This window comes from Drosophila subpulchrella, chromosome X (assembly GCF_014743375.2).
Source record: "Drosophila subpulchrella strain 33 F10 #4 breed RU33 chromosome X, RU_Dsub_v1.1 Primary Assembly, whole genome shotgun sequence".
NCBI lineage: Eukaryota > Metazoa > Arthropoda > Insecta > Diptera > Drosophilidae > Drosophila > Drosophila subpulchrella.
In genome coordinates, this window is record NC_050613.1 from 176,612 (window position 1) to 189,085 (window position 12,474).

The 12,474-nt window shown below is 40.1% G+C and overlaps 1 protein-coding gene across 4 annotated transcripts in view; it reads right to left on the bottom strand.

The window, feature by feature from the left end:
• Positions 1-432: 432 nt before the first annotated feature.
• LOC119556205 (sodium/potassium/calcium exchanger 3-like) overlaps positions 433-12,474 on the bottom strand; it is an 85,944-nt gene continuing 73,902 nt past the window's right edge. For 3 of the 4 annotated variants that reach the window (XM_037868163.1, XM_037868162.1, XM_037868164.1), the window contains 4 exons: positions 10,716-10,796; positions 10,062-10,577; positions 1,286-1,387; positions 433-1,229 (listed from right to left, as the gene is read on the bottom strand). In XM_037868163.1, the coding sequence (XP_037724091.1) occupies positions 892-1,229; positions 1,286-1,387; positions 10,062-10,577; positions 10,716-10,796 (1,037 nt within the window). In that variant the 3' untranslated portion in view covers positions 433-891. The remainder of the gene's footprint in view (positions 1,230-1,285; positions 1,388-10,061; positions 10,578-10,715; positions 10,797-12,474) is intronic. The other variant, XM_037868165.1, reaches the window with a different exon arrangement.

The following is a 12,474-nucleotide window of genomic DNA, read 5'->3' on the forward strand; positions in this document are numbered from 1 at the left end:
TCTACGCAGAAGATCAAAACTTTGCTTACCAAAACAGCACACAAGACACACACAGGAACAAGTTGCCGAAAGCAAATGGAAAATTAGTAGGATAACAGCAGTAACAACGGGCCAATGGCCCATAGGCACGCAAGCCAGTAAGGTGGGACTGCCTTACAACAACTGCTCCAGAAACTGCAGGGATTCTACAGAACAGGAAACACCGGAACATCTACGGTGCTACTGCCCAGCGCTCAACCACGTCTCTTGGGGCAGTAGGAGAAGTTGCAATTGCGGGTCTTCTAAGCTTCCCAAATTAGAGGTCTCACCACTTTAACCTACCTAACTACAAAAGTAAAAATAAATGAAGTAGGTATTCTTATTGGATACCATCCTACCACAAACCAAAGTGATTCCATCAATAATATTTGCCATCATTCATACGACTCTTTGTTAAATCTCATATATATTAATCATATAAATACATTATTAAATTTTTTAGTTTGGTTTTGGTTTTTGTTTTTCCCTTCGTTTACTGTGTTATTCTTTTCATTTCTTCTCATCTATTTTGAATTTTTCGTTTGGTTTTTAACCGAAGGTCGTAAATGAGTCTACTTTAATAATAATAATAATAAAAAAAAAGTATTATTACAATAACAGCATAACGTATACCGTAACTCAACTATCATGGTAGATAGAATAGAACAGAAAATACATTTTAATTAATTAAACGACTGCACTCAGGGTTCTCCAGCCAGCTGCCGGACGCTGAAACGGAAAACTAAACCAGCACTAAATGCCTGGTCTTTCTCCACACCATCCATTCATCCAAAATGGTATATCGTTCATCCACACATCATACTTCACAAGTCGGCCTTCGTATATCGCGCAGTTATCGAACGCCAATCCATCTCATGATCGACCGCAGGTGGGCAGGTTGACGCGAAAGAACACATTGAGTTCAATGAGGGAGGCGAAAACCATAAAGACCAGATACATCACTAGGCAGGCGGTCCCCACCTTCTTATCCAGCTTGAACTTGTTCGTAGAGAAGGTAAGGTAAAGCAAGAACAGCGTCGACAGCAAAGTGATCGCCGAGTACTCCAATCCGGCCGAATTTATTGCCACGTAGTTCTGGCCCGGCTGGATCGGGAAGAAGACAGCCTTGATCAGCCATGGCACCCCCAGGCACAGCAGGATGTCGAAGGTGTTCGACCCAATCGAGTTGCAGATCCCCATCGATCCGTGACCTGTGGCAGATTCTTGAATTCCACACATTCTCTGATATCGATTTTTAAACACTTACCGCGTTTCGCCACGATCACACTGGACACCGCTTCAGGAACACTGGTTCCAGCCGCCAGGAACGTAATCCCCATCACCGAATCAGGTATCTTAAGTGTGTCACCTACGGAGAATAAAAATGATAGGAAGACATTTAAATATGAGTTACTGGTCCGCGCACAAAAGTCAATCCATAAAATATAAGACCGCAGGAATTCTTTTTCAGTTTGCGCATACTGTTATACCAGCTAGAAGTTGCTCTTCACATAAAAGAGTTTCTTTAATATTCAGATAATTTTAATATAGGTACAGAAAACAATTACTGTTACAAAATATTAAATAAGTTAATTATTCCTAAATATTTGAAGAATGCTGTACCGCAGAGCAGAGAAGAATAGGTCCAAATACATCAAAGAAATAATTTGTTTTCTGTTATTTTCCCATTAACTTTTCCATCGTTCACATGTCAGCTATATGGTTAGGTCGTCCGATTTAAATCAAATATTATTAGTATTTGTGAAATCTTAATTGTGAAATCTTAATTATGTGAGACTATTGTCTATTAAAAACTATATTATAAGACATGGACAGAAACGCGGAAGGACGTGACTAAAGTATTATATGGAATTGAAAATGCCTTCTTCTCTGCGCTGCAAACTTCTGCCAACAAAGCAAAACATATTTGTATGTATATTTTCCATTGATTTTTCTTTTAACTTTCCAAACCGCTCTCATGGAAAATATATAATTCAATCGTCCCATTTAAAAAGAAGGAAGAACGCTATTGTCGAGTACCTATCCTATCAGATATCCGTTACTCAGCTTAAGGGAGCGCAAGGGAAATGGAGAATATGCGCCACCTAGCGGCGATTAAGATATTTGGTCATAATTTTATGACCCGAGTTGAACAATTTGTAGATAGGTAGCTAGCGGTGTTGTGTGTTTAAGCATTATCATTACTTTTTAAATTATTTTGAAAACGTTATGTTAAATAATTAAATACTTTTGACAAAGTAATGCTAGTGAAAAACAAGAGAAAACCTCGACTACACGTTACTCAGCTAACAAAAAAGCGCCACCTATCGTCTATTCCTATCGGCTGTTTACGAGATATCACTAAAGCGCAACATAACGTGAAACCTAGGTGGCACTAGTGAAATTTCATAAGCAGCCGATTTTCATTATAAATATATCGTACACTATTGAGTTTGCAAATTATTAATTATTATTTGGTTATAACTTTTTAATGAGTCCGATTTGAAAAATTTTTGGCATGGGTATATGGGTATTGATAATAACAAAAAATCTCATTTAAATTTTAACAAAATATTATCAAATGTGGGCGCTAGACGGGTTTTAGCGTTATGTGCGATTGTGGGCGTTAGGGTGGACGTGGCACCCTGCTGAAACAAACTATCGCTGCGCAGGAAGCGCAGGAAGTGCGATCCAGTTCTTTATGGGGCACTTTAGTGGTGGATAACGAAAAACCGCGAATTCTTAAGAGGGCCAAGGTGCCGTGCCTTATGTGCGGTAGCAATTTTATTTAAATTGGATTGGATTAAATTGGTCATATCTTCAGATTTAATTGACCCCCAAGCTAAATTTAATTAATTATGTATTTAATTATACAATTTTTCAATAGAATTATATTTTGCAATGGAAAATACTCATTAGCATTACACTTTTCAATTGTAATGAAATATTTTTCCACTATCATTAGTTTTGCTAAAAGTTTTAGCTTTTTTAGTTTGCGCGATCACAGCATTCATACGGACGGGCATGGCTAGATCGACTCGGCTTGTGATTCCTGCGCAGCGTAAGTTTGTTACAGACAAGTGCCACGCTCACTCTAGCGACATCAAATGCCATAACGCTACAACCTGACTGGCGCCCACTTGCACATATAGGTTTTTTGAAAACTAAAAATATTTATGAAGTTGTCAAGGTGTAAAGGGATTTCGTTTTGAATATCAATATTAACCTACATGCCGGAAATTTGACAAGTCACTGAAAAGCATATAACGGAATCTCCGCTAGGTGGAGCTCGTTAAAGAACGGTCGCTTTGGTTCTCGCATATCTCCATCTCTTTCCCAGTCCTTTTAGCTGAGTAACGGGAATCTGATAGTCGAGACACTCGACTATAGAGTTGTTATTTCATTCGACTCAATAAATGCCTTTTATAAGCTAAACAGTATGCTGAAACGGCACGAAAAATAACGTTTTAGATAGTGTATTTACTTAGCGGAATGTAAAATTATTTGCGTGACAAGATATTGTCACAACATTATACCCTTGCAGAGGGTATATTGACTTCAGTCAGAAGCTTGCAACGCAGTGAAGGAGACGCTTCCGACCACATAAAGTATATATAGTCTTCATCGGCATGACTAGACGAGTCGATCTAGCCATGTCCGTCTGTCCGTCCGTTTCTACGCAAACTTGTCTCTCAGTTTTTAAGCTATCGGGCTGAAACTTTCCCAAAAGTTTTATTTCTTTTGCAGGTAGTATATAAGTCGGAACCAGCCGGATCGGACAACTATATCTTATAGCTCCCATAGGAATAATCGAAAAAAAAAAAAAAAAAATAACTAAAACAAATTATTGCTTTGATGTTTTCTTACATATATCCTCCAATGCTTGGAAATAACATTTTTTAATAAGTTTTGAATTTCGAATTAAATTTTATCAAGATCGAACGACTATATCATAAAGCTGCCATAAGAACGATCGGAAAATTGGTGAGAAAATAATAGGAAACAAATTATAGCTTCGGTGTTTTTTAACATATAACCTCCTACGCTTGGAAATAACATTTTTTAATTAACTCTTAATTTCGAATTTAATTTTATCAAAATCGGAGGCTTATATTATATAACTGTCATAGGAACGATCGGAAAATTAGTCTCTGATTAGCATTCGTTGTTGTCAGACGTGTTTTCTTTTCGCTATGAATTCTTATTCGTGCTCCGAATGCAATGCTGAGGTTACAGCAGCGCAGCTTCGCGGTTTTGAAGCGGTTCGTTGCACATCGCTTTGTCGTTGTACTTTTCACACTGCATGTGTTGATCTCCCGGAGGATGCTATTAGATTATTAACAAATATGCCGAATCTACTCTGGCAGTGTGATCGCTGTGTTGTGAGTAATGATTCACACTCCAAAATCGATGAAGTAATGGAAGAACTTCATGACCTGAAGAGTCTATACATGGATTTAAACTCAAAGTCTCTGAAGGCTTTTCCCAATTCTACCACTGACAATAGCAATGTCAGTCAGCGTAAAAAAGTGGTGAAACCATTGGCTCCAGCTTCTTCAATTGGTCGTCAAGCCAAACATGCAGACCTGATACCCCCTGCACCAGTTTCTACTGCCGCCAGGAACCATGCAAGGAATAACAGGAACAAGAGGCGAATAGTTGGTCAAGCTCCTAGTTGTGAACTACTCGAAGTTGTGCCGAGCAATAAATTCCTTCATATTGGTAGATTCAGAGCGCACGTAAAATCTGATTCTGTGTGTGAATATGTTGCAAATAAGCTAGGTGTGTATACCGCCACGATAATTTGCAAGCCCTTAGTCAAAAATGGTGTAGATGTTGCTACACTGGAATTCGTCAATTTCAAATTAGGAATACCTGAGCAGCACTTTCAGACTGTGTTTAGTGATGCGGTCTGGCCCAATCCAATCAAGGTCAGTCGATTCATCCACAGGGATAGGCCTATTGTTGATGGAAACGTTCTGGATTTGCACAATCATCATACATCGGACTCAAAAAACCCCCAATAATCGGCGCCTCTGGTGTCGATTTGACTACGGCAAATTTTTATGATCCTCTTCCTCATCTTCATGCTACTTATTCGCAATGTCAACGTCCGCTGGTTTCGATATCGCTAGCTGCTACCATTACTCTCTCATACGCCGCTCCCAGTGCACTCTTAAGTGTTGGGCGCCCGTCACTCCCAAATCAAAAACATCATCAGCTGGATTTTTCCTTTTTTGTTCTGTCTAACGTTCATCAAACGCTCACTGGAGAGGCGTTGTCACCAGATTCCATTAAGATTCCCGCTCTAAGCGCGCTCTTCGGAGATGTGCACTCATCACATTCAAAACAACATCTGCAACAGCTGGATTTGTCGTTGTCTATTTCGCGCGACTTTTGTCAAACGCTCTCTGGAGAGCTGCTCTCATCATATTTCATCAAGATTCCCGCTCTAAGCGCGCTCCTCGGAGTTGCGCTCTCATCATCTTGCGCCTCTCTAACGAAGTACCTAGAACATTGACTGGATTCTTACTCTTCATTAGGTTGGAACCCGCTCATTGAAAATATGTTCTCTACATATTCGCCGCTGGAGTTAAACCAACATCGGATGCTGCTATCTTCGGATTCTGATACTATTGAGCTCAGCGCGCCTTTTGGGATAGCGCTCTCTTTTATGAGTAGTCGGATACACTCTTCACTGTGCTCTTCATCGCCTCTCTCCATTGATGCAATTTCTTCTACGCTCATTGGATGGCCGTCACAGAATAGGCATGCGTCCGTAAGAAAATCATTTACATATTCTCAATTTGACTGCACTATTATTCCATGGAACGACGATCTCAACCTGCCTATAAAAATACGTACGGTTACGTTGCGCAAGGTACTTAATAGTACTTATGATCATGCGAGGCCGACATCTAATTTGGATGTTGAGAATTCCTCTTCAACAATATGCGCTGACTGGCAACCTGCTAGGGGCTTGCCTGCAGTAAACTCAAATAGCCATCATTCAGGAAATAATGGCCTGAAAATATACTTTCAAAACATATCCGGCATGAGAACTAAAACGCAGTCTGTCTTTATGAATACTTCCAACAGTGACTATGACATTATCACACTGGTTGAGACTTGGCTAAATTTTAACTTTAGTTCGAATGAATTCTTCGATCCTAAATTATTCCAAGTTTCCGTAAAGATAGAGACTTCGGCAGAATGCAGTGCGAGAGAGGAGGTGGTGTCATCGTGGCTGTTAGCCGTAAATTCTGTTGCACTGTAATTCGACTCCTTAATGATGACTCCCTTCTGGACCAATTGGCGGTGGCGGTGTCTGGCTCATCCGGGAAGATATCGATTGTGGCTTCCTATGTTCCACCTGGCAGTGATTCTGGGCTTTACCAGGCTCACTTAGACAACATCTCTAACATACATGCCAGCTTGGAGGACTCTGATGGCATATGTGTGGCTGGAGACTTCAACCTCAGCTCTGTTTTCTGAACGTGGGACCCACAAGCATCTGCTATGGTGCCCGGAAATGTTCATCATTCACATGAAATAATTGTCATTGATGACTGTTTTAGTATGGGCCTCACCCAAATTAATAATGTTTTCAATGATTTGCATAAGCTGCTTGATTTAATCTTCATTAATTCTATTGTTCACTCTTACCTAACTCTGGCTGAATTTACGATTTCAAATTGTGTTGTACATCACAAACCCTTGTGCTTAAACATCGAATTTTTGAATTTTAAGTTCCCTAAGGGATTGCCTGCTATCCTTAAATTGGGGTGATTTGCTATCAGACCCTTGCATTGAAACTAATTATAAAACCTTTCTTTCAACGATTAGAAATAGTCTTGCCAGCATAGTCCGTTCCAAGGTACGGGGTTCCTACAGGCTTCCTTGGTATACCAAGGGACTACAAAAACTCAAAAACCTTAGGAACAAATATTACAAAAAATTTTCAAAAACATATAACCCGGCCGATGGTGAAATATATAGGCAACACAAACGTGAGTTTGAGTTTCTTAATAAATTTCTATATAACCAATACATTTGTGAAGTTAAGCACAGATTGAAGGCCAACCCTAAGGCGTTTTAACGCATTGTTAACTCAAAAAAATGTTGCTTCCACTGAGGCCGATATCGCAAATTTGTTTGCTGCCTTTTTTTCCTCGAACATGGAACCTTCCGATGATTGGTATGACCTGGAAACTTTTAATTCAATTGCAGAAATTTGCAACATTGGGAGCCTGGACATATCGTATGATGACATTTCTGAAGCAATTAGTTATTTTGATGATTCCCCAAGACTAGACTTTGATGGAACTTCTTCATTCTTCCTTAAGAATTGTATTGCCAGTTTTTACCTACCCCTGCAAATTCTGTTCTCTTCTTCCGTGTCTCAAGGAAGATTCCCAGTTAGATGGAAAATTTCTAGAGTCACGCCGGTCCATAAAGGAGGAAGTAAATTTGATATTTCTAACTATAGGCCAATTGCTAAGATCAGCAACATAGCTAAATTGTTCGAAAGAATAATTTTCAAAAAATTATCTTTCTTAATAAAGTCTTACATCGAACCTTATCAACATGGCTTCATGCCCGGTCGATCTACGATGACCAACTTGGCTGTCTTTACCAATCACTGTATAAATGCATTTGAGGTGATCCTTTTTCTTGATCCTTTTCAGATGGACACGATTTACACAGACTTTGCCAAAGCTTTTGACAAGGTTTGTCACTCTGCCCTAAAGGCTAAACTTTCCAAACTTGGCTTTCACTCCTCTTTTCTTAACTGGATAGCATCGTATTTGGATAACCGACGCTATCATGTTGAAGTAGGTGGTGCATTATCCCACCCTTTACTTTTCATTATTTTTATAAATGACATTTGTGCCTGTATCCATTTTTCTAGCTTCCTTTTATATGCGGATGACCTAAAGATTTATAGGACTGTCAGTAACATAAATGATTCGATATTGCTCCAATCTGACCTAGATAGTATCGGCAGTTGGTGTTCCAAGAATAGTTTGCCTTTAAACCTTAACAAATGCCACAACGTTCGTTATGCGAAACGTTCTGTAACTATTCCATCCACTTATCACATCAATAACTACCCTCTCTCTGTTTTGAATGAAATAGTTGATCTGGGGGTATTATTTGATGACAAATTTCTGTTTAATGAGCACCTGAATTTTATATTACCAAAGGCTTATGCAATGTTCGGCTTTGTGAAGAGAAACACTTTATTATTCAAAGACCTGTATTCCAGATTGTCTGTATACTCTGCTTTTGTCCGTTCTAGGGTTGAATATGCTTCCTTTGTTTGGAATCCCTCGGGAAGTGTCCAGATCAATAGGATTGAGAGGTTGCAGAAAAGGTTTTTGAAGTTTGCATTGCAATCCTTGCATTTTACTGAACCGGCACCGCCCTATGATAGTCAGTGTTCCGTGCTTCACACTTGTTCCTTGAAGGATCGCCGTGCAACTGCTGGCCTTCTCTTTCTGAATGATCTGCTAATAGGAAATATGGATTGTCCTTGCCTGTTGGGATGCATCAATTTTAATGTTCCTGCCAGGAATCTCCGTACCATGGTTCCATTCCTGGACCGTGCTGTCAGGACTAATTATGCTCGCAATGAGCCACTACTAAGGGCTCTTAGAATATTTAATTCTTTGCCTTCTAGCATTAGATTCAGCTGGGGGGCCAATAAAGATATACTAAGGCAAACCCTTAGGGAATATTTTTTAAGTAATTTTCAATAATAGATTTAAGGTAATCGTATGTAGCCAGATAAGGATTCATCCATTGGCGATAAGTAAATAAATAAATAAATAAATAAAATTGGTGGGAAAATAATATGAAGCAAATTATAGCTTCGGTGTTTTTTGACATGCTATTATATACTATCGGGAATATCATGTTTTTTTAAGAATTTCGAATTAAATTTAATAATTACAACTGCAAGGGTATACAAACTTCGGTTTGCCGAAGTTAACTTCCTTTCTTGTTTTACCTTGGTAGAAGGTGATTTTTCGATTCGAATAATAAACTAGTTTCATACTTTAATAGTAAACTCATGTATATATTTTTATACGTAGTGTAAAGGGTATATTGTATTCAGGGATAAAAATGTAACAGGTAAAAGGAAGCGCCTCCGACCCCATAAAGTATATACATTCTTGGTCAGCTTCACAATCCGAGTCGATCTATCCATGTCCGTCTATCCGTTTGTCCGTGTGAACACTATGATCTCGGTAACTATAAAAGCTAAAGAGTTGAGATTTCAGATTTATATTCCTTAGCTTTGTACGCAGCGCAAATTTGTCACGCGAATGTGCAACGCCCACTCTAACGCCCACAAACTGCACAAGACTGTGCCTATAACAGTTTTAAAGCTACAAGCAACATTTTAACTGAAATGTATCTTTCTCGTCAATACCTATCGATTGACCTAAAAAAAAGTTTGTCACGCCCACGCCAACGCTCACAACCTTCAAAAAATTATCCATATGAACGCTGATATCTCGAAAACTATCAAAGCTGGAGAGTTCAGATTTCTGATTAAGATTTCATAGCTTCGTACGCAGCGCAAGTTTCTCCCGCGAACGTGCCACGCCCACAAACCGCCTAAAACTGTCTCTCCTAAAGTTTTAGTGCTATAAAAAATTTTAACTGATATATATAACTTTCGTCAATACCTATCGATTAACTTGAAACAAGTTTAACACGTCCACTCTAACGCCCACAATCGCACTAAACGCTTAAGTCTGTCTGCCGCCCATATAATCCAATATTTAAATCGCGGGTAGGTGGCGCTTTACAATATCGCTTTGCCGCTTGTATATCTTCCTATTGCTCCGTTCAGCTGAGTAACGGGTATTTGATAGTCGAGGCACTCGACTATATTGTGCTTCGTTGATTAATTCAGAAACGAAAATTTGTTCGTTGTGAAAGTTACTAATTTTTTCGTTTCAATATTTCTTTGCTGGTATAAACCACAAAATACGTATATTTTCTTTAGGAATAATATATATATGTCTCACCGATAATGGTTATCATCCACGCAACCACATAGGACAGCGATCCGATCCAGACGATGCACATGATGAAGGTAAGCGGAAAAATCTTGTTGTTCTTGGCCTTCTTGCAGTCAGGGATGGCGATGCGAAATAGCAGGTGGATCGGCCAGATGATGAGCCAGGTGAACTGGGCGAAACAGCTCTTCTCCTTCGGGTAAGTGAGCAGGGAGTAGCCCTCTTCCTCGCGATCCTCGCCGGCGGCTGTCACAGCTTGCTGTGATTCTGCCTCCCCACCGTCAAGTGTTGCCATCTGGGCAATAACCCCTGGTCCTGACGGCACATCACCTGCCTCACCTCCTCCTCCGCTTGCTCCGGCACTATGGGTCGTGGTGCCCATCGTGGTGGTCATGGTTGAGGTGGTGAATGAAATAGTGTTGGTGCCGCCACTGGTGGCACCCGTAGCCTTTGCCTGGTCATTGTTGAGTCCTCCATTCAGCTGAATGTTGGCCATGTTTTGGCAAATGCGATTTTCTACGAGCTCTATGAGAGTGGGTTTTAAAGAAAATCGAAATAAGCTATTAATATAGTTAAACAGCGGGACCATGGGTCTGAAGATAGGGGACAGATGTAGTAGGTGTTAGGTGTTGACTGGTGTGGATATGGTGGTTTCTTGTGTACCTGGTTCCTTCTCATTGCTGTTCTTTGTGTGTATGCTGCAGTTGGAGGACCTGCTGCGCGAACGAGCCTGCTTAACGCCACCTGTGTAGTATTGTGAGAGTAAGGTAAAACGAATATAAATGCTATTCCTGGCGTGACTTTGCCCGCGCTTGAAAATGCTTAACATTTTTCAGCAGAGCTAACAAAAATCTACATGCATAAAAATTTGAAACAACATTTTTTTTTAAATTGGACAGGTCTATTTTTCAGCAGAGCTATCAAAACTTTACATACATAAAAAAATTAAACAACATTTTTTATACCCGTTACTCGTAGAGTAAAAGGGTATACTAGATTTGTCGGAAAGTATGTAACAGGCAGAAGGAAGCGTTTCCGACCCCATAAAGTATATATATTCTTGATCAGGATCACTAGCCGAGTCGATCTAGCCATGTCCGTCGGTCCGTCTGTCCGGATGAACGCTGAGATCTTGGAAACTACAAGTATAAGAGCTAGGCTATTGAGATTTGGCGTGCAGATTCCTGAGCTTCTTACGCAGCGCAAGTTTGCTTCAGCAGAGTGCCACGCCCACTCTAACGCCCGCAAACCGCCCAAAACTGTGGCTCCTACAGTTTTGATGCTAGAGAAAAAATTTAACTGAAATGTATTGCTCTCGGCAATACCTATCGATTGACCCAAAAAAAATTTTGCCACGCCCACTTTAACGCCCACAAACTTCAAAAAATCGTAAATATGAACGTGGATATCTCGGAAACTATCAAAGATAGAGAATTGGGATCTCAAATTTAAATTCCGTAGCCTTGTACGCAGCGCAAGTTTGTTACGCAAATATGCCACGCCCACTCTAACGCCCACATGCCGCCCAAACCTGTGGCGCCCACAATTTCCATGCTAAATAAAAAATTTTAACTAAAATGTATTGGTCTAGTCAATACCTATCGATTGGTCAAAATCGCTTTGCTGCTTGCATATCTCCATTTCCCTTTGGTCCCTTTAGCTGAGTAACGGGTATCTAATAGTCGAGGTACTCGACTTTAGCGTTCTTCCTTGTTTAAAATTGGAGAGGTGTATCGACTACATATAACGTGCAACTCTGTTGATAATTGCCCTAATTTTCTGTTGCCCCTATTCCCCGTTACGCCTTTTCAACCTTGCGCTTTTGTCCACTTTCTCCATTGCCTTTGCCCTGTTGACTCTGGTGCATATTTATACCCGTTACTCGTATATAACAGGTAGAATGAAGCGTTTCCAACCCTCAGGATCACTAGCCGAGTCGATCGAGCCATGTCCGTTCGTCCGTTCGTATGAACGCTGAAATCTCGGAAACTATAAAAGCTAGAAAGTTGGGATTTGGCATGTAGATTCTTGAACAGCGCAAATTTGTTTCAGCAGGATGCCACGCCCACTCTAACTTCAACATACGACCATAACACTAAAGCCCCACATTTCTTAATATTTTGTAAAAACTCAAATAAGAATTTGTTTTTATTATCAATACCCATCTACATGCCAAAATTATTTAAATGGGACGAGTCATTCAAAAGATATAACCATATAATAATCAATTTTTTGCAATTCAATGGAGATTGTACACCACACGTAGCAAATCAGCTGTTTTCACTTATAGGCGACCAAGCCGCTAGGGGCGCTATAAGCTAGTTGGCGCTATAGGCTAGGTGACGCTATAGGCTAGGTGACGTTATAGGCTAGGTGGCGCTAGGGGGCGGTGTAGGCTAGGTGTGTTATTGAAAAAGGCAGA